At 40.6% G+C, this 23,669-nt stretch overlaps 1 protein-coding gene across 1 annotated transcript in view; it reads left to right on the top strand.

The window, feature by feature from the left end:
* The window catches only part of PCSK2 (proprotein convertase subtilisin/kexin type 2), a 271,902-nt gene that overhangs the window by 186,673 nt on the left and 61,560 nt on the right, over window positions 1-23,669 (top strand). Inside the window, exon 6 of the mRNA XM_036120511.2 lies at window positions 11,025-11,101. Within this exon, the coding sequence (XP_035976404.1) occupies window positions 11,025-11,101 (77 nt within the window). The remainder of the gene's footprint in view (window positions 1-11,024; window positions 11,102-23,669) is intronic.

The raw sequence follows: 23,669 nt of genomic DNA, 5'->3' as shown, positions 1-23,669 counted from the left end.
CACCTGCAGAGACTTTTTTTTTAAACTACTGATGCCCAAACCCCGCCCCAGATCAATTAAATAAGAATCCAGGGGTCACTCATGCATTCATACATCTAGAAGGTCCCAGGCAATTCTACTGAGCAGCCTAAGTTGAGAAGCACAGTTAGCTGCTAACCAAAATGTTGTTGAAAACTCAGGCGTCAGTCCATAATTAATGTATTCACTCACCAGGGCTAAAGGCAAGGCATCCCAGGTCTAGGAGATCCTAAGAGATCTTCTTCTCCAAAAGTGACTTGCTACTCTACAGTGCCTGGCAAACAGTTGGTACACAAGAAATACTTGTTCACTGAAAAAAATAAATAAATGATAGGCTGAAAGCATGAAGGAAGGCCAAGAGCCTATAGAATGTAAAGAATTGAAGCTCTAACATTGAAATGCCAAGCTACAAGATCGAGATTGGAGGACAGAAAGTCTTTCCCATTACTCCTTTAGATCCCCTGTGCAGATACTCAATTCTGCTGACTCTGCTAATAACAGGAGGATCTGAAGCCCAGAAATACTACCGTTGCTTTATCCCAGGCTTTGCCAAGCATGACCTGTCATAACACACCTGCACAATTTTTGCAGTGGTGCTATTATTTACCGAGCTGATTTCCTTAAATTGACTCACTTCTTTAACATAAATGAATGTGTTTTCAAGGGAAACTATAAATCACTATTTCAAACAGATCACCAATATCCCTTGAGATAAATGGAAGTAGCTGTCAAAATAAATACAATGAAAATAACCCAAGCCGGATGCCCTGCCTGCCCGTGCTTGCCTCCGTCAGATAAGGAGATGGATGGCCAGGAATAGGGAGGCATGAAAGACATGGCACACTCGATGGGGACCTGTCGTTGGCATAATAAGAAGGATGGAGGAGTGCTTCAGAGGAAGTCACGGTCTGATGTTACAGAAAGCACCGCGGGCGAGCATCTCACGGAACAACACTCTGGGCCAGTGATTTTCAAACTGCACTCAGAAATCCACGGGCCACCAGATAGTGCTGAAGAGGCTCTGGAGGAAAAAAAAAAAGAAGAAGAAGAAGTATTTTCAAGATTTCAGTTTCTGAGGACTCCACTCATCACTGCTGTTTGTCTCACATACAGTGTAATATCTGTTTCTCAAAAAAAGTCCTACTTCTAAGAGGAACAACATAATCAACAGAGGAAAAGGGAGTAGCTTGAGACTTGCTGCTGAGAGCAGGAAAATGAGCTTTCTCTTTGAAGGCATGTTTGCGGCTTGAGGCCTCCAAGGCATCGTACCTACCTTGGATGAGAGAATTTACGAAACCAAACTATGCTGGGTCTGAAAAATGAACGGATCATACAAAGGGAGGAAATGTGCCTCCCGGCTCTTGAGTGAGTTGTGTCCCGGGGTGGGAGTTAAATTATTGGCTCAATGTACGTGCTCGGATTTGGACAGAATGTCCCATTGACATTGTAGGGAGTAAATCCACTAAATTGTCCCTTTCTATTTACTAGGTATTTGTTTTTCTCTTTTAAACAATGCATGCACTAGAAGGTGCTGGTTATGGTTCTTATGCAGAGCCGCAAGACTGCATGGTTAGGGGAGAAGCCTCTGGAGCCAGACTACCTGGTCTAAATCCCTACTCTGTTTCTTTTCATCTGTGTGACCTCGGGCAAAATACTCAACATCTCTGTGCCTGGGTTTTCTTGCTCACAGAACGAGAGTGCCTACCACATAAGGATATCATAAGAAGGAGCTGATGCATACAAAGCATCTAAAAGGGCCCTTTGCACTCATTATGGGTTACCTGTTATTATATGGCAAAAAAAATTTTTTTACACAGAATAAAAGGTTATGTCATGGAAATTATGTCTTCCTTCCACCGTAGACCCCACACCCCTCTGTAGAGTATGCATTTACTACCAAGAATATCCTTCTCTTGCATGCAAATGGGAGCTTACAAGGCACTCTGTTCTACACACAGTATTTCCTAGGAATGAGTTCATGGTAGGCTTGGCCCCTCATTCTTGGAGGGGGCTGCAGAGTTTGCATCTTAGGGGGACCCCATCATTTACTTTGGTTGTCCCTGCTGTTGGGCACTGAAACTGCTTCTGGTCTTTCACATTTATAATCATACTGCCATGAATACCTTGAAAAGCAAGTCTTTCGTATATGTGCAAGTGTAGCTTTAAGATAAATGGTTCCAAGTGGGACAGCTGGGTCAAAGAGTCTGTGTGTCTTTTATTTGGATAGATATTGCCAAATTTCTCTTCTGAGAAACTGTACCAACCAGCCGGTACACAAATGTCTCCCCTCATTCTCAGAATAATGTTTTAAATTCATAAAATAAATTACATGAGATAATCAAAGAAAGCAATTATACTGAAATGCAGTTTTCAGTGTGTAAAAATACACCTGTGCCGAATGGTAGTGTGTATCATTCTTTCTTAATGCATTAATCAACAACATTTAGTGGCAGGTAGAAATGAGTAGAAAAGCTATTTCAGCCTATCAGCAACTACTATAATGCGATATGAAAGTATACATGGGTGACAAGCTCACAGTCCTGCTAATAATATGGTGGCTTGGAATCTACAGTCAGAATTGAACAAAATGCTAAATCTGGGTTGACAGCTAACAAAAATAAAGACACAAATTCTTTCTGAACAAGTCTTGGACCCTGTCGTAGAGCCAGCTCTCGGAGACTAATTACAGTAAATGGCAGCTTCTCCTCAATGCATCAGGTCAGCCCCAAGATTTCACACTTTCAGGACAGCTCTTAAAATACATGGGTGGGAATCGCCCTCATCCAGCCTAATACAGGCTTCTTGGGCCTCTTAAAATAACCAGAGAAGTCAAGACGTGGACAGGCAGAGATAACTCTACAGTAGCCATCCAGAAGTATGGCTTTGACTGTTTCTTGGAGATAACCCCACCTCTTCCTTCAATACTTCAATACTTCTGCTCTCCTATCCCACAGGGTTTTAGAGACTATTAAATAAAATGAGAGAATTTTACATCCTATGAAAGCGAAAAGACACTCATTCTTAATTTAAGGCTCTGTGTTAACCATTGGGAATTAATACTCCTCCCTCCTCTTATGTGTAGTGCTTAGAACCTCTCTCAGATCTGCCAAGAAGAGTGACCCTGAGGGCCAAAGGAAGCTTTGGAAAATAGAAGAAGCCCAGTTGTCCAGGACATGGCTTGGGGGCATAGTGATCCTTGCCCAGCCCGACTAGGATGTTACCTTGTTCTCTCACCCCAAGAATACTCCAGGGACTGCAGAAGTTACTGGAATTTACAGGAGGAAGGAAGTGATGGTAGGAGGTGTCAAATCCACCATCAGAGAACACTCCGTCACTGGAAAAATGCACAACTCTGGCCATCTCAGGGGGATAAAAGAAAGATTTCAAACAATTTTCTGACTATGCACCTTTTTTTTTTAATTTCTGAGCGCTGGAGAAATGTTAAATTTCATTAAGTTTTACAGCCAGACTTAATATAGACATAAATCCCTTTAATGTTGGTTTCAGTCAAAAGTGAGCTGAACATTATCATTAAAGCAGTGCATGTGGGAGAATTATTTGGGGAAAATCAAAATAGGCACAGTTGGGAACATTCAGCCATGACCATATTTGATGCAAGTAGGCACAATAGCAAAATTCTTTAGATTCTAATGGACTGGGCTATTTTGCTGCTCAGTTTCCATACAGATGAGCTTTGTTCTGGGGCAATATGGTTGCAGTTTGCAAGTCTATCTGGGGAAGCTCACTTCTCTTTCATTAGTCCATGAGCGCAGTGCAATTTCAGCTAATACGGTTACATAGCTCCTAGCTGGGTTATTTGGTCAAACACCTTCAGGGAAAGGAGAAGTCAGAATAAAGGGACAAATGGGATGGTTGTACTTTCTTGTTCTGAGTGCCTATAGCTATTGGAATCTCATTGGCGATTAATCATATGCCATGCTGTACTCATAATACTCCTATTGTTTGAGATATTAGTTAAGTCTGGTATTACCTGACATTTCACAGGGGACATCTTGTCTCTCTGGTACAATTTCTTTGAAGTCTGAGCTTATATATGATGCTAACTAGGGAGATCTACTTCTTGCCATGGTTCATAGATGTGCTCGGACTTACATGCATTTATGTGAAATTGAAAAAACACTCCCTCCTGGTGGGTGAGTTGCAAAACAGCACCCTCCTTCTGGACAAACAAATGAGAAAAGAGTGCCCACCACCCCCCCAAGCCCTACCCCAGGGCACATGGCTTGTGGAGTCCAGTGCAGCCTTTAGTTGCTCCCCTTGGGTATGTGCCCTTATGCAAGGCACAACCTAGACAACTGTCCATAGTAGCCCCAATTAAAGATACCACTTTTCTAATTTTGTAGTCAGACCACAGAGGTTGTTCCTCAGTGCTCTAAAAATATCTGTTCACTCACACAGCAGCGGCCTCCCATGTTAACTGTATTGGCCTATTATGAAAGCTTGGTGTTGTAAGAATGTCAAGGAAGCATCACAAAAATGAAAGATGAGTAAGGCCTTGTATGGCACACACCATATTACCTGGTGATCACCTCTGCGTGCCGAAGGCCTATTCTCTGCAAGCACCTGCCAAGAATGATGTTCTGACCACGGGGACAGACAGGACACTTGTAGATGGAAAGACAAGGAACTAGGGGGCTGTTGCCCCTAGAAGCATCCTTCAACCAGCGATGGATGGGGACGGTGGAAACAATGTTGGGGCTTCCTCGCCATCCCAGGAGGATGCTCTCTTCTGCCTCCATGAGAGCCCCTGTCAGTTTCTGACCAAAGTCACACCTGAGGACCCACTTTGGATTGGCGTGAGACCCAAGAGAGGTAAACATCAAACTCTTAGCAATGTAGTGAGGCTAGTTGATATCAGATTCCTTTTCAGCAGCTACAGCCCACCAAAAGGAATTGGACATGGGACAGATATGTCTCAGAGCAGGCCCCCAGAAGACAAGGATTGGGTGTAGGCCTCAGGCTCTCAGAGGGCAACCTACAGACCTGAGAGGCCTAGGATGACAGTGAAGGGTTGGCAAACTCTTTCTCTAAAAGGTAGTAAATATTTTAAGATTTGTGGGATCCTGTCACAAGCCTGCTGTTATAGTGTGGAAACAGTCATTGGCAATAAAACAGATTGACATGATTGTGTGCCAATAAAACTTTATTTACAAAAATAGGTAGAGGGCCAGATTTGGCACATGCCATATTTTGTGACTCTTGCTGTAGGTGATCAAAGAAAGTGAAGGACACAGAAGAAGTCAGAGGTGAGAGAATGCCCACGCTGTTGGGCAATGTACTTGCCAGCTTAAACTGGTTCTTTCATTTTGTCCTCACAACAACCAAGTACTTGGTTTTATCATCTGCATTTTAAAGATGAGGAAACTGTGGTTTCCAGAAAACAAGAAAACTGCCAAGACCAAACAGCCTAGGTTTGAAACCAGATCTGTTTGATTTGAAGGCCTCTCTCCTTTTCTCTACTCCAAACTGATGCCTATAGACCCATTCATTGTGTACAACCCAGCAAGGAAAGTCCACGGATCCCAAAGGCATTAAATTCCAGACTTGGGGTCGGGGGGAAGAGTGGCAGTACCAGAGACAGGTTTGGTCTCAGGGGTCTTAGAAGCTTCTCTGAGAGGGTTAAAGCAAGGGGCATAGTTGCCACTGTGTTCACCACCAGCTTTCATGGTGAGACCAGCCCTGGCATCTGATGCATGCCATTGGTCAGTCTGTGACTTTGGGGGCTGCACAAAGGCAGCACCTCAAACATAAGAAGTCAGAAGATTTCTTGAGATTAAGTAAGTTCCTGTCCTTTCCTAGCTTAGTGTGCAGGCAAGCCATCTGATGGAAACGTGCCCAGTACAAACAACAGCCAAAGTCATAATCATTAAAGTTCCTTTCTACAGGCTAATCTAGTCTTGATTTCTGACTATGCATTCAAATATTCAGAAATCAAGCCTTAGAGTTATTAAATACCAGAGGGCTTTTTTTTTCCTCCTGCACTCAACTCTTATAAGAGAAATGAGCCATTATCAGAAGTTTCTTCCAGAAATAACTTCCAGGGAAGCCTTGAGGTCAGTTTGGATTCAGTCCAGTCTTCTCACTTTCTGCATGATGGTACAATGATAATTCAAGTTATTCGTGATGACTCTGAATAATCCTGATCCTGAATCATCAATGATTAAATTATGTTCACCAAACAGCTAGTATTTTCTAAAGCAAGAAAATAGACTAATGCATTTGCAAAAAAAGTTATGGAAGAATTCAAACCAAAACAAGCCACAGGCTTAGCGTGGGATGACCAGAGCATTAAATTTACAAAGACACTACTTCCCCCTAAATGTCCACCTTAATGGCTATTTTAGAAAATTCCAGCATAACTCAAGGCCGGTTTAATTTATTCGCTTACACAAATAATTTTATGGAAGGCAACATTGTAATTCAAATCCATAAAAGATTCGGTTTTGGCTATAAAAGGATAAACAAAATGCTTACAAGAAATTGCTCACTGTTCTTTCTTGCTATAAACCATTTGATTTTTAGCTAAAAGACTTACAGCCAAACAAGCACCACTGTTTGCCTTTGGTAACACTCAGTGTAGACTGTTACACAAGGAATTAAGCATTAGTCATCAAATTAATTAAAAAACAACAAAACAGAGTTTGTATGTCACCAACCATCTCAACACTCAAAGGTGAATTTGACCCCAGACAATACGTGGTCTTTCCCTTCTTAGAAAAGTGGTCCCAGAATTCCTTGGACTCTCGGCTGCAAGTTCTGCTGTGAGCTCTGTGCAGTACGCTTTCCAGCCCCCAAACGTCTTAGGGCAAGCGCTTTTATCCAGAACCAGGTTAGAGCCCAGAGGCCTCAGCCAAGACCATGGACAATTATTATCAACCAGAAAAGTGAATCAGGGTGAAAAGCTTGTGAACCGTGCAATCAGGCAGCAAACCCAGAGGTGCAGAAAATTCCAATTTTTCTTTTCTCTAATGGAATTTAACTTCTATCTGCCAGCCTAATTGCCCTCACTCAAGGCAGAAATTTGACCTTGGTTAACTCAGGTGTTGCCCCCACCCTCCTGTCTCCAGGATTGTCCTTGAGCTTCAAAGGACCAGCACAGCATTAGGAGAGGGTGCAGGGGTTCTGGTGTTTGTGTCTCATCGTCTGTACCCCTAGATTCCACTCCTGCACCCCCATTCCCACTGGCCTTGGTTGTCAGTCCATATGGATCCTGCCTGAACCCTGGATCCTCAGTGTCCTGACCCTTGAAATTTCTAGGCCAGTTGGTTCTCTCTGTCACACTCTCACCACCCTCAGCCTCCCACAGAATATTCCTGCTGCCTGCTGCTCCATACTGATGGTCAGAGGAACGCAGAGTGGGGCCACCCCAAGTTTCTGAGCTAAGACACCCCTGAGAGCCGCTGCTGATCTGCAGCAACATAGGCCTGTTCTAAGATGAGTCCCAGACCTCTCCGAGGTTGGACATTCCAACACACCTCCATCCCACTCCAGAACACAGCTCAGAAGAAAGAGGTAGCACTCTGCAACCCTTCGGGGGGTCCCACAATGGCTACTTGTTGAATTTTCCATTCAACTTGCCTTAGACAAGGTGATTTTTCTCCCTTCTATGGAGAAACAAACCAGGCTTAGCAAATAGTCTTCCAAATCTATTGCTTAGGTTTCAACCTCAGCTTTGAAACCCCAAAGAAAAAGTATTAACTTGGATTTCTCTCCATAGTCCATCCCCCAAATCTATCTAAGAATACTCTTGTCCCAAAAACTCAGAGAAGGTTAAGGGTAACTGAGCATAGTTACTATTTCAAAATAGTATCCCTCAAAAGAACTGAAATCCAAACAGTTCAAGAAAAGTAAAAACAAAAGAAAATAAAACAAAAAACATGCCAAATCTGAGTGGGTCTCCCAGAGACAGGAAATATAGACCAGATTGAGAATCAAACTTTTTTAAAAGGTAAATGAGAGTAGTTTGGGATCTAAGGGAAGAAGGAGGAGCAGATCATTTAGAGCCAATAATTACGGCCAGAGGAGACAGAAGGATGTCCTCTCTGATGACCAGGTATTAAAGGAAGACCTAGATTCTAGAATAAAGGATAAGCTTGTTCAACACCAAAGATACAAGGATTGGTCCAAATTTTGAATGGGTTAGGGGAAAGTGGAAAATGAGGAATTGGTTTTCGATGGGTATGAAGTTTCTGTTATGCTAATGAGTAAGTTCTAGAGCTGTGTTTTGCAACACAGCCAACAATATGGTATTATATACTTTAAACAGTGATAAAAGGATAGCTCTCATGTCAAAAGTTCTCACCAAGGCAAAATCAAAAATAACAGACACAAAAGAACACAAGGAAATGTGGGAAGGTGGTGAACATGTTTTAGCACCTTGGTTGTAGTGATGTGATCATAGGTATATGCATATGCCCAAGCTCATTACATTGTGAAGTATATCAATTATACCTCACTAAGGCCCAAAATTCTTAAATAAATACACAGAAATAAATTCAATATAGATGAAAGACCTAAAAGTGAGACAGGAATCCATCAAAATCCTAGAAGCAACAACCTTTTTGTCATCAGCTGTAGCAACTTATTACTAGATGTGTCTCCTGAGGCAAGGGAAGCAAAAGCAAAAGTAAACTATTGGGACTTCATCAAGATATAAAAAGCTTCTGCACAGCAAAGGGAATAGTCAACAAAACAAAGAGGCAACCCACAGAATGGGAGAAGATATTTGCAAATGACATATTTGATAAAGGGTTAGTATCCAAAATCTATAAAGAACTTCTAAAACTCAACATCCCAAAAATGAATAATCCAATTAAAAAATGGGCAGAAGATGTGAATAGACATTTTTCCAAAGAAGACATACAGATGGCCCACCGACACATGAAAAGATGCTCAACATAACTCATCATCAGGGAAATACAAATCAAAACTACAGTGAGATATCACCTCACACCGGTCAGAATGGCTAAAATTAACAACTCAGAAAAAAACAGATGTTAGCAAGGATGCAGAGAAAGGGGAACACTCTTACACTGTTGGTGGGAATGCAAACTGGTGCAGCCAATCTGGAAGGTAGTATGGAGTTTCCTCAAAAAGTTAAGCATAGAACTACCCTACGACCCAGCAATTGCACTACTAGGTATTTACCCAAAGGATACAAAAATACTAATTCAAAGGGATACATGCACTCTGATGTTTATAGCAGCATTATCAACAGTAGCCAAATTATGAAAAGAGCCCAAATGTCCATGGACAGATGAATGGATAAGGAAGATGTAGTATATATATACAATGGAATATTATTCAGTGATAAAAAAAAAGAATGAAATCTTGCCATTTGCTACAACGTGGATGGAGCTAGAGAGTATTATGCTAAACAAAATAAGTCAGTCAGAGAAAGACAAATACCATATGATTTCACTCATATGTGGAATTTAAGAAACAAAACAGATTAACAAAGGGGCAAAGAAAAGAGAGGCAAACCAAAAAACAGACTCATAACTATAGATAGGTTAAATGGGTGATGGGCATTAAGGAGGGCACTTGTTGTGATGAGTGCTGGGTATTATATGTAAGTGATGAATCACTAAATTCTACACCTGAAACTTATAATACACTATATGTTAATTAACTGGAATTTAAATAAACGCTTGGGGAAAAAATTTTTTTTAATTTCAGGGTGACATCTATCCCAAACACAACATTTATTTAAATAAATTAGTATTATAATTCTGATTACTACAATTACTGGTGACTAATTGCCCTTTGTCATCCAACAAATGGAAACACAAACTAATGGAATTCATCAATGTGCTCTTAAAAACATTATGCCACTAATACATCAGGTTTGCAGACTGAAGTGTTTTACCTCATGAAAGGGCACAATTCTTGAAAATGTCTTAAGACCCATGGAATCAAGAAATGCCCACATTGGAATATACCTCTAACCCAGTGCTTCCCAGCTCACTGTATACTGTGGACCAAGAAACCCTCCGGAGCTTTACTGCAGAACTCAAAAACAAAGCAGAGAAAAATGGGATTCTCATTTTTAGCATCCCAGGCAAACAGACAAGGCAGTGGAAAGGGATGGATTAGTCACCAAAAGGAGGTAGATCATCTCCCATCATGGACCAAAATAAAAGGTTGATCAACTAAAGACCAAAATGGAAAATAATTTAAGTGGATATGGAATTGATTTCTGGGGGTGAAGGACTCTCAGTGGAAAAGGTGGAGGTGTTGGATGAGTAGAACTTAAGCTTTGAACTTAATACTGTAGGGTATAAGAGTACTCCCAGTTTGTAATTGTCTACTTATTTGTTTCTTCATTTGATTTATGTCTGTCCCCCCAACTGGGCTGTAAATTACATGAGGGCAGGGATGTCACTACTGTATTCCCATATTTGGAAAAGTCTCTGGCATATGTTAGACTCTTACTGACATTTGTTGAGTGAGTAAATGAAGTTGGTATTGTGCCGATGTTAGGGGTTTGGGCAGGGGTTTCACACCCATAAGTATTAAAGGAGACAAGCCTATGTCAGTCTGAAGCCAGGAGCTGGAAGTGAGCCTTCTGCATAAAGCAAGAAAACTCCAGCAATTGCCTCACTTGTGACATAAGATCTCGAACCTTCTGACCATCAATCCAAGGAAACATAAGTCCTGGATTCCAGGTGAACCCCATTTACCCACAGGTGGTAACTCAACTTAAAATGGGAGACAGTCCTGGAGAGCACACGACTCAAATTTGCTAGTTCTTTGAGGGCCTGAAGTAGAATGGGATGAGGAACCCTGAAAGAGGATAAAGTGAGAACAGAGAGATCCAAGGACACACCAGCTCTGGCACCATTTGGTGAGGGCTGGTCCAGAGCGGAACATTAACACAGCACTCCATAGAGGGCTGTAAACATAAAACAGTCATGTCTTGCAGCATTTTCTCTTGCCTCTACATCTGGCTTGATTAAACTTATGAGACACCTTGTGTTTTTCAGAATGCCGAGGCCAGCTATGACTTCAGCGGCAATGACCCCTATCCTTACCCTCGATACACAGACGACTGGTTCAACAGGTAAACTGGGCCTAGTGGGCTGTCTTTGACTTTAGACTTTAGACTTATTTGATTCTGTTTTTAAAGCGTGAGCATCACCAGCAAAATAATCTCAGTGCTTCACTAAATTATATTGTGATTTTTCTCCTTCATAGCTACATTCTCTAAATTCTTGGATTTTATTAATATGGCAATGTTCCTCTAAAATTGTCTTTTGACTATTTTGTTCTCTTGAATTGGGAGTTATTTGCCACTTTATTAAAGATAAAAGAGGGGCGCCTGGGTGGCTCAGTTGGTTAAGCGACTGCCTTCGGCTCAGGTCATGATCCTGGAGTCCCGGGATCGAGTCCCACATCGGGCTCCCTGCTCAGCGGGGAGTCTGCTTCTCCCTCTGACTCTCCTCCCTCTCATGCTCTCTGTCTCTCATTCTCTCTCTCTCAAATAAATAAATAAAATCTTTAAAAAAAAAAAGATAAAAGAAAGTAGAAATAATAAGAAATCCTTTTCAACTCACCACAAGATGATTTAAAACACACTGATTTCACTTGATCTGTTGAAAAGAACTATTGTGCCTCTCTGCTCTGTGTCCAAATGTTTTTGAAAAGTGTTTCTGCTGTAAACTTATAAGAGCTCATGTAGTTTCTTTCAACTAAATAGTAAGTATTATTGGCAAAGGTTTGAAGTATTCTTTAAATTGAGGTACAATCGATACAGAACATTATATTAATTTCAGGTATACAACATAGTGATTTGATATTTGCATATATTACAAAATGATCACTACATTAAGTCTACTTAGTACCTGACACCATACATAGTAACAAAAAAATATTTTTTCTTGGGATGAGGACTTTTAAGATTTAGTCTCTTAGCCAAATATACAATGCAGTATTATCAACTCATAGGGTTGAAGTATTGCTTGGCATCCTATCCTGTTAAACTACTCAATGGTCCATCCAAAGTTGTGACTTTTCTTCAGCCTGTCCTGCTACTAAACATGTAAATATTTAGTCTCTTTTTTCTGTAAGTAAAATTCTTGCCTAGATGGTTGATTGCTTATAAGAAATATCAAGAAATAAATATGCATGACCTGCTCCCTCAGAATCAATGAGGTTTTAAGCCTAGTGCTTGCTTATTATTGACGTTCTTGGGTGAAGTTCATAAGAACATATGAACTTCAATTAATGGTGTAACAATACATGGACATCACTTTGACTTCCCATGGCAAACTCATGTAGATAAAATAAATGTTGCCATTCTCTGTTCAGAAATAAAGAAACAGGCTCAGCAAGGTGGCATGACTTCCTGGTCAAACAACTAGTATGTGTCAGAGCCAACGCTTGAACCCAAGCTGCAGACGTGTTTCTAAATCCAAATTGTACCATTCTTTTATAAACATCATTTTTATTATAAAAGACAGAAAGCATGATGGCCAGAGGGTGGCCAAGGATGGGTCTCCAGTGGACCAGGCAGCTTAGACTCTATTCTTACAATTAGCAAGTTGACCAGAGTATGTCTGGGGTACAGAAAGTGCACTTGGGTTGCGGGCTTGGCAATTACAGAAAATACAGAAAAGAATAAAGGAGAACAAAACAAATTTGCAACATTTTTAAAAAGATCATTGCTGATGTCCAATAGCACAGTTTACTCTTTATCAACTTCCAAAGCTGCTTTAAAATTATCATGCATTGTCTGGAAGTGTGTTTAGGGGATGAGGATATATCAAAAAGGTCTGAGAACTTCCGACACAAAGCGTCTCGTACCTTCCGTGACTTACAATCCTAGATCCTGACATACCCTTAGCAAATAAACCATTTCCAGACACAGGGATGTGAAGTTACCAAATAGATGTCACTAAGCCAGGGGCGAGACATAATTGGTGATGGTGGTTTGGAACATTGTACTGAAGAGGACCAAGAGGGAGTGCCCGGCTTCAGCATGGCTGATTATCAATAATCCACACCATATCAAGGCAGTACCAATAGGTGTGTCACTTACCTTCTCTCTGCAGCTAGTAGATACTAAATTAATCTTTGACGGATTGATTCAGGCACAAAAATACCACCAACACAATGGTTTCCACCCCTACCCCACCACATCCCATTTTCTGAACCCAAACACAACCTCCCTGAGCAAGTCTTCCTGTGGGATATGCTGTAAGAATATTCTTTAAATACACAAACAAGAAAGAAAAAAAAAAGCAGAGAAGTCTATTTTAAGTATTTTCATCTGCAAACTTGCTCTTGAAAGTTCAATTTGAAACTGGCTAAAATCCTCTAACAAGGACTCATCAGGGCTTACTGCAATACAATTCTTCATTGTCAGTGGTGAATATCCCCAGGTATCCAATTGCCTGAGACACAGTTTAATGAGTCAGGCACATATGATCCTGGCCTCTTAGAAAGCCACTGATGCAAGATACAGGACCCATTTTGACCTATAAATGGGATTTTCCCAATTATCAAGTCATGCTTGAAGATCCTCATCCGCCATGGTTTGTTATTACAAAGACCGGATGGTACCAGTTCAAATCATGGCCTCTCAAAACATAATTACTATTGTCAATGCTTCTGGAAAGAAGGTGGGGCAAAGTTAAAGTCCACAGCACTGGGAGGATCTGTGGTCCAAAAGGTTGGGTCTGTCTTGGAGATAATTCCTTCTTGGCACAAGGAGATGTTGAATATAGCATCCTTCCCATGAGTGTAGGACACGTTTATTAAAAATTCCCTCTGGGTGAAATATTTGCCTGGTATTTTCTACAGTATAACGTAGGGCCTGGGGCAGGAGGAAGGAAAATGAGTGGGCAAATACAGAAAATAACATTGTCATGGGTAATTGTTAAAGCCTGGGATGGGTACATGAGATTCCACTCTACTTTTGTAGATCTCTAACTTTTTCCATAATAAGAAGTACATTTAAAAAGCATAGGGTGTAATTTAGTTAAGTCTTTATGAAACCATTAGTGTTGGTGTGCAAGCTTCTGAGGAGCTTGCAAAATGTCCTATGAACAGAGACAGATGCCCAAATCACCACAGTGCTAAGCACAGCCAGGGCTAAAATAACACAAGGAGAGCTAATGCCTATTGAGCTGTTGCTATGCTCAAGGCACTGTTTTAAGTGCTTTGCATGTATCCCTTTAATTGATTCTCATAATAACCCTTTGAAATGGCTATTACCAGGATTATCCCCATTTTGAAAATGGAGGCACAGAAAGGCTAAGTAACTTGTGCAAGTTCACACAGCTAATAAGTGGTGGAGACAGGATTTGACACCAGTGAGGGGGCCATTGCATGCACTGCCTCATAACAAAGATGCCTTGGAGAGCACGGAGAAGTGCAAAATTATCTCTGGCTGGAGAAGCTGAGAGGCTTCCCTGAAGAGGTGGCATTTGGTCTAAGATTTGAATGAAGGTCACTGGTGGAGTTAAGGGGTATATTTAGGTGAAGGAGGGAAGGCAGGAGGTGCAGACATGTTCAGGAGTTAGCCTGGACACCTGATCTGGGAGTTAGAGACTAGGACAGGGGCAGCATTCTAAGAAGGCTTCCAAGAAGGCTTCATGGAAGAGGTGTGCATGAAGGATTTACACAGGTTGCTAGGAGAAAGGAGGAGAGATTTTGTGATTGGGTCAGAAACTGGGCCCGAGACATAGATGAGGACCCTTCTCCCATTGTACCCAGGGAATGTTGTTACCTGGAGGCTTTGGGAGTCCTGAGCCCAGCATCTGCCTTTGGCTGGAGCTGTGCTTACTGCCAATCCAGCATGAGCCTCGGGCCAGCTATGCAGCCACCAAGGCATGCCGGTTTCTTCAGGTGTTCTCCTCTGGGCATGGGCGCCAAATCCGACACCCATCTCTGCTCAGCAGACCAGGGGCTCTCGAGAAATGCTAGTTTCAGCACACTCCGAAACTCCGATAAAGGGCTGATGGGTGTTGACCAGCAATGAGCTTGCTGCTATTGCTATTCCTGCCGCACAGGTGTCCTCAGATGCAGCTTAGAACTCAGAAGCAATTGCTGGGCAGGAAAACACAGTGGCTCTCCATCATGGGCTTCGCTTTGCCATGGGAAATAGAAAATAAAATGCACGAAGTGCACTCTCCAGCGAGTGAGCAAAGTGTTCTCCTGGTCGGGAAACTGAGTTCAACAGCAGAGTGTCTCTCCTGGGCTCTCCTCACACTTTAAACTAGCCTATCATCTCCTCTGTACTTCTTTGTTAACTGGTTTTCCTCTGAGTGCACATTTCTTGAAGAACATATTCAAAACTCCCAGCCAAGGACTGTTTATGAAAGCAAACTTCATGCATATGCAGAACTGCTTTTAGGGGATATGTATATTAGAATTTCTTGCCCTGTGCTTAATTTGATTTTGTAGGATTATTCCTTGTTAAGCAGAGCAAGTGTATTTATTCTACTGTGAACCATTTAATAATTACCTGCAGTATCCGAGCTCCGAGGATATATTTGAAACACAGTTGAGAAATTTGTAAAAGGAGTATAATTTTGTCCTAGCTTGTAATCAGAGAAATACTGACAGCCAAGCAAAATAATAACATAGTAGTGGTAGGGGTAACCCAATTTGTAAAAAGGTAGAAAATAATCCACATTTAATGAGCATCAAAATATGCAAAACAGATATAACTGATTTCCTGTGTGGTATCGAGATCTAGCATTACATGTTTTTCCTTGCTGGCACTCAATGCATATTGATTGGCTGGTTGATGGATGGGCGGCAGACCTTCTCAGCCACGCTGACGTGTTGAGTGGCCTTGACACCTGCCTGATTTAGAGCAGCCTGCTTCTTCCAAGGTTTGCAGCCCACGCTTTGTCAATAATCTCCCAGCCTGGCTCGGTTTTAGGTCAATGTTTGGTGATGCATCGCAGATCTGTATTCCATTACTGTACTGCTGTCCCTAAAAATCCCTCTTGCATAGCATTTCTTTGACAGGCGTTCACCACTGAAATGTCATCCCTGCCATCGGCAGAATTTATGGGGCATCACAACGTGCCACACACTCTCTCTCGTAAACCCTAAAGAGTAAGAGATTCTGGATTAGGGGCAATTCCTGGCCACAAAGAGTTTACTATAAATTCAGGAAGGGAGAAGACATTTATTACTCAAGCAACCAAAATGGGGGCGAGGGGAGGAAGAAGGATAAACGGATGCTGAGGGACACGGAGCTCTACGTGAGCTCCTTTGATTGATAGCATTAGTTAAACCTTCAAATAAGAAAGATTTTCAGTGGTTAACTTTTTTTCTTATTAGAAGTCATATTTCATTTTGAAGAACGCTATGCAACAGGCCAAAAAAGAACCCGTGAGAAAAACGGACGTTTCTGGTTGGATATTTGCACATTGATGGAAACTGTTGCTTTACCCAGGTGACACTCAATGGTTTAGAAATAGACGAACTTCTTTCCCTCCTGTCTTTATGAAACTAATTCTGAAATCACCTCCTGGCTAATCAAGTGCAAACTGCTTTCAAAGACCTAATCTAACTTTTTCTCTCATGTGAGCTTTGAGACAACCTCATAAGCTGATATAAACTCAAACACTGCTGTTTGCAATCAACTGTCTCTCTACCCAAACCAAAGCACAGTGAAATCCAACATAGTATAATTTTGTGAGCTATTGTGAGCCACTGGTGAAATACCACACAGTTGCTTTTTTAAAAAATCTCCGGTCCCCTACCCGGATTAGACAAATGTTCATTATTTAAATGTTTCCCCTCAGCTAAAAGAAATAGATATAACACAGAGGTGGGGGTTATGGAGAGAATTATATAGACTATAAAAGAAATCTCTGTATGTTGGTGTAGTCATTTCTACCTTGGAAACTAATGTTATGCATGCCATATGGGGGATTTTTATGGCCCTCAGGTAGCAATAATTCTTTCCTTAAGGGAGAAAAATATAGCAGATTATGATGGACAAATGTAGTATGTTAATTGGTTGGAATAGATTAAGTGACCCCTGAATACTTTTCCCCATCTGTAAAATGGGCCTGAAACTCCACCTAGAAGGTTTGTGTGAAGGACTAGAGACACGCATACAGAATACTTGTTTCCAAACATGACACATGGTAGGCATTCCCTAAATGGTGGCAAATATAATTGTGAAATTCAGTGAAGGGATGTCTGCAGGAGCTAAGACAAAGGTTCTCCAACTAGCTAGAAAATGAGGAGAGTTTATGCCAAAGGAGTCAATGGAAGACCCAACTATGGATGACCTCACCCATCTTTCTCAGCCATTCAATCTCTCATCCAAGCCTTTGACAGACACTAGAAAACAGTAGCTCAAGGTTAAACTTTCTGGCCAGAATCTGGTGCTTGTGTTTCTGCACTCTGATCGAAAGAGGAGTTATATCCAAAGATAGCTTAAATGCATGAAATAAGGTTGATCTGTGGAGAAGGGCCTAGCATCTAGTGTTAGAAAGATGGAAAGCCTCTTCAATTCTCCAGAAAGTACTGAATGCTTGCCAGCAGACTTGGGATTTTCCCCAGAAGCAGCTGTACATGCTCCCCTATCCAAACCTTTGGGCTTACCCTTGGAGAGAGCATTGGGTATGAGCCAGCAAACATGATTGATCTCTGCATTTCAGCTCCAATACATCTAATATTAAAGTATCTTTCTCCAAAGACATGGCTGAAAAGACTGTAGCTAACTGCTATAGAGCTCTGGTTGTGTAAGAATCTGTAGACCTAGGGAGACTGGAGGTTAGAGCCTCATGTCCATGAAACTGGCCAAGTTGCCCACTGGCTTGCTGAATGAAGCCACCTTATCTCCAATATTTCTGTGAATCCAGAGTCCTAAAACACCATTATAAACCTTGGCTGTGGGATATAGAACTAAGGAGTCCATTAAAACAACCATGGGACCAATAACCAGGAAAGGAGCCCAAAGGAAGAGAGAGAAAGAAAACGGAAAAAAAAAAAAAAAACCCTCCAACTCAAAATTAGCCTACAAACTAACATTCCAAAATATCTGAAAAAAAAAATCAAACACAATTTAAAAATCAAGACATGAATTTATATCAGGTGAAATTAATTTTATGGAGAGTCTTTTTTTCTTTTTTTTAATTAGTTTCAAAGGTAGAATTTAGTGATTCATCAGCTGCATATAACACCCAGTGTTCATTACATCAAGTGCCCTCCTTAATGCCCATTGCTGAATTATCCCTCCCTCCATCAATCTCCCCTCCAACAAACCTGTTTGTTTCCTAGAGTTCAGAATCTCTTATGGTTTGAGAGTCTTGAAAAAGACATTAAAGTAAATTATGTTTAGTTTGCTTAGAGGGATAAGTGCATGGATAACATCCATTTAAAAAGAAAAATAAATGATGGGGGAACAAGCAAAAATAAATATTAATATGAGAAGGAACAACTGCAATTGGGAAATATAGCCTTTGGAATGAAATTCCAATGAATGTGGTAAAATCTAGCCTGGGTGCAGTTGAAGAGATAATTATTGAATTGAAGATAACACTATTTACTAAAAACCTACAGCAAACATTCTTCTTTTTTGTGGGGAGGAGGAAGTATAGCTGACAAACAATCCACATTAATTTCATGTGCACAACATAGTGATTCAACAACTCCATACATTAAGCTGTGCACACTGTGATAAGTATAGTCACCATCCATTACCATGAAACACCATTACAATATTATTGACTATATTCCCCATGCTGCATGTGATTTATCCATTTTATAACTGTAAGTTTGAACCTCTTAATCCCCTTCACCTATTTTTCCCACCCCCTCCCCTCTGGTAACCACCAGTTTACAAACATTATTCCTAATGTTGAAACTTTGATGGCGTTCTCTTCAATTCTGGGTGCAATAAGAATGCTGTCTATCATCTCTTTTATTTGACACCATGCCACATCTCATAGCCAATGAAATAATTATAAATCTAAGAAAAGATACATGAGAACATTAAGGAGAAAATTATAAAATTTAGAAAACATAAAAGAAATCCTGAATGAATGGAGCTGCCTACTAACTTCCTGGATGGGAAGATGGAAGAATATAAAGATATCAAGTTAATCTGTTTATTCAATGCAATTTCAACTTAAGTCTCAACAGTATTTTTCTGTGAAACTAGACCAAATGATCCCAAAATTGATATGGAATAGAAAAGGACCAAGAATATAGTAAGACAAAGAAGGAGGAGGAGAATGAATATAAAGAAGAAATAAAAGAGAAGGGGAAGATGAACCACAACAGCAAGATGGGGAAATTCTGCCTGCCAGATATCAAAACATTATAAAACCATAATAATCATGAGAGAGAAGGGTTAACATAGAGAGAGAAAAAAAGATCAAAGAAACAGAAGAGAAAACCAGAAGCAGACCACCATACAAAAGCAGACTGCCATCTTAATAAACGACCAAGGTGGCAATAAAAACAATGAAAAAAGGATGGTGCAATGATAGTCAACAAATGGTGCTAGTTATACATATGGGAAAAATAGGTGACCACCCCACACACCAAGCATAAATGAATTCTAGGAGAATTTTGACCTAAATGTATATAAATCTTTTAGAATTAAGATGTAAGAAAACATCTTTATGATCCTGGGCTAGGGATGGATTTCTTAAACAAGACACTAAACCACAAGGAAAAGGATAAGATTGAGAAAACTAAGTTAAAATTACACACTTTGGTTCAAAATCACAATAAACAAAGTTAAAAGACAAGCCATAGACTTGAAGATAGATACAGCAAGTTCTGTGAGCCAAAAGGGTTAGTATCCAAAATATATAAAGAACAGCTACAAATCAATGAAAAAAGATAACTCAATAGAAAAAAATGGGCCAAAGTTATGCACAGATGATTAACAGAACACCTGGGCTAATTCACATATGAAAAGATGCTCAACATTTCTAGCAATGAGGAAATTGCAAAATGAAACAATGAGATACCATTTCACAGCATTTGGATATGCACAAATGGTCAAGTTTGATGATAATAAGTGTTGACACTCTCCCACTCTGCAGGAGGTAATATATATCCAAAAACCTGTTTTCACCCTTACTACATACCCCAGAGGAACTGTCACACATGTGCACAAGGTAATAACGTACAAGAATGCTTCTTTTCAAATTATTTGTAATAGAAAGCAAATTGCAAATAACCTAAATGCCTATCACTAGGAATATGAATAAGTAAATTGCAGCATATTTATAAATGGACTACTACACAGCACCACTACACAGTGGTAAAAATGAATGCACATGAATTTATGAATAAACCTCAGAAATTCAAGCAAAAAATGCAAATTTTAAAGAGATTATATACTATAAAACATTTATATAGAGTTTGAAAACAAGCAAGTAGTGGCATATATGATTATTATGTATAGCTGATTATAAAGTAATTGTATGAAAACATGCACATGCAGTCCAAGCATCAACTTAGTACAGTGGTCACTTCTGAGGAAGCAAAGAGAGGTATGGCCTCAGGGACAGCTTTGATATTATTGGTAAAGATTTATTTCCATAAAAAAAAAATTTATGCCAATATAAAATACATGGAATGTACCCTTGTAATTACAGACTCCTTTGATCATGTGAATATCCAGGATGTCTTAACTGGTAATGCACAGAAATATGCACTTTGCTTTGCTCAGGAAGGTGGGGATTAGGCTGGAGACTATAACTGTACTATGTATTTATTCTGCCATTTAATTTTCTGGTGTGACCAGACTCTCTTTGACAAATAGGGTACATGTTCTTCATTCTACCTCTTTTTGTTCCCTCAAGGATTAATTTTCCTCAAGACATATGCTTTAAAATTTTTAAATATATAGTCTATACTAGAATAAAAATAGGAATATGGTCAAAAGAGATTTAATTTACCCTTATGGGCAAATTGAAGGTATCTTAAGAGAATGACATTAAAAATGCTCATTATATCACCAAATCTTGCTGAGTAACACCCATTCCCTAAATGTCTCTTGAATCAATTTCCTATTTTCTCTGCACACTGCTGCTGCCTTAGTTTTCACTCTTACCATCACAGCAATGGTTTTGTCTTCCTGCTCTCCCTGAAAACCAACTACCATTTTGTTAATTATATGTGATAATGGCCTTGTGGTTATTTAGGATACTATCATTTTTTTTAGAGATATATTAAGCAGTTTGGGGAAAAAAACATATCTGTATTTTCCTTTAAGCTGATTCACAAAAAAAATTAATCAAATATGGCATAATATTAATTGTATGTGTATGCACAGGACAAAAGAATAAAAACAACCAAATGTCTATCAGTAGATGGCCGATTGAATAAATGATAGTATACCCACAAGAAAATCTAAAGTATGAAAAACACTTGGCTTTGATAGAGTTGGATAGTGGTCATATGAGATTCATTGTGTTATTCATTGAATTCGTTGGTATTTTTAAAATAATAATAATAAACTGAGCCAAAATAGAAGCACCAAAATGTCAACCAGACCCAATGCTGTTAACAGAACCACTTCAACCCACCAGCCTCAGAGTGTGCATTAAATCTGCCAATGCCTAAAGGCCCTCCCACACACCATACGAACCTGAGTGGAGGGTAGAGAATAAGAGATCAGACAAGACAGACTTTTTTTCCTATTCTTAAGGATGGCTTTGTCACCCAACATCCTTGTGGTCACCCGGTCACCCAAACATCTCCTTAGTATTTATGGCACCCTTCACATTCATTTATTTCACTTACTTACTATTTGAAATTCTCCTTCCAGAAAAGATATCAAGCAGCAGCTACTAATATTCAATAAGAATAAAATTAAAGTTCACTAGTTCAGGTTATTCCAGCAGCTGTAACAAATACATTCCCAAATCTTAGTGACTGAACACAATAAAAGTTATTTATCATTCGCCTACCAGTTCCTCCACGTATTCCTAGTGTAACAGCTCCCCTCCAGGTGGCGATTCAGGGTCATGGGCTTCTTCCATCTGTGACACTCATTTCCAGAGTTACCATGCTTGTCCACATCAAACTGCAGGAGGGGAAGCACTCACGGGCAGTTTTTATGTCCTGAAGCAGCAGATGTCCCGTGTGCCCACATCACATTAGCATAATGCAGTCACATGGCCTCATGCCAGTACAAGAGGGGTTGGGAAGTGGAGCTTAACTGGATCCTGGGAAGAAAAGAAAAGGAGCTTGGTGATCAGTTAGCATTTTCAGCCACCAACAGAAATCACGTTGCAAAGTAACAGACAATGTTATACCAGAAAACTTGAGCCAATGGTACTAACAAATGAGTCAGCTAAAGAACCAGTGAAAACCGGGTCAGTTAACTCAGTTCCTTTTTGTATCAGTCAGGGTCCTCCAGAGAAACAGGACCAATAGAATATGAAGAGAGAGAAAGAGATTATTATAGAGAATTAATTGGCTCACGCAACAATGGAGGCTGGCAAGTCTAAAATCTGCAGGGTGGGCTGGCAAGCTGGAGACCCAGAAGAGCCAGGGTTCCAGTTCAAGTCCAAAGGCAATCTGCTGGAGAATTCTCTCTTGCTCAGGAATGTCACTCTTTTCGTGCTAGTTAGGCCTTCAACTGATTGGGTGAGGCCCACCCACCATATAGGGGACATTCTGCTTTACCCAAAGGCCACCAATTTTCTTATCCAAAACACCCACACAGAAACATCCAGCAAAATGTTTGACCAAATATCTGAGCACCACTTGGCCCCACCAAGTTGACACATAAAATTAACCATCATGCTTTTTATCTGCACTTTTCTGTTAGTCAGGAATAAATGATAGTCAAGGGTCATGGGTAAGAGCAGGGCTTTGGAAGCAGCAGACCTGAGTTTGAATTCTGATTCTGCCTCCTAAGTGAAAAGTGGCTCCTTATCCCGATGCTTCAGATTCCTCTTCTTTAAAATGGGGACAATAGGGACACCTGGGTGGCTCAGTCAGTTAAGTGCCTGCCTTTGGCTCAGGTCATGATCACAGGTCCTGGGACTGAGCCCTGCATTGGGCTCCCTGCTCAGCAGGGAGCCTGCTTCTTCTGCCTGCTGTTCCCCCTGCTTGTGTGCTCGCTCGCTCTCTCTCTCTGACAAATAAATAAAATCTTTGAAAATAAATAAATAAAATAAAATGGGGACAATAACAGCTTATTGTGAGGAGTAAATATAATAATGCATGCACCTCTCTCAGCACAGTGCCCAGCCCATGGTATTTCAATAAATGAGCGTCGTTGTATTTGTACTACTCAGTATATCCTACAGTCTGCCTTGAATGGCGTACATATAGAGGTGCCTGCTTTTGGCTAGGAAGGGCCAGAGGGATGACAAAATCACTCTAGTGAAAGGCTAGCAATGTGGAAAGAAGGGGTGTGCCTGGGCTGTCTCTCTGGAGATCCCCAGGGTCAGGGCAGTGCCTCGGGTGTTCACTTGGACACCTCCATGGCCAATACAGCTGTTTGAGGAAGCCCAATGCAATCATCATGACAGCCCAGGTTTGAACTGCAATCCCCCGTGGGTTAACCATGGGTTGTCCCTCTAACCTTGCTTGTCCACAGTCTGTATGAGTTATCCATTGCCAAAGAATGTCATGTAACAAATCATTCCAAAACTTAGGAGCTCAAACAATAAGCACTG

Source organism: Halichoerus grypus, chromosome 10 (assembly GCF_964656455.1).
Source record: "Halichoerus grypus chromosome 10, mHalGry1.hap1.1, whole genome shotgun sequence".
Taxonomy (NCBI): Eukaryota; Metazoa; Chordata; class Mammalia; order Carnivora; family Phocidae; genus Halichoerus; species Halichoerus grypus.
This window is presented reverse-complemented; position numbering and strand designations above follow the sequence as displayed.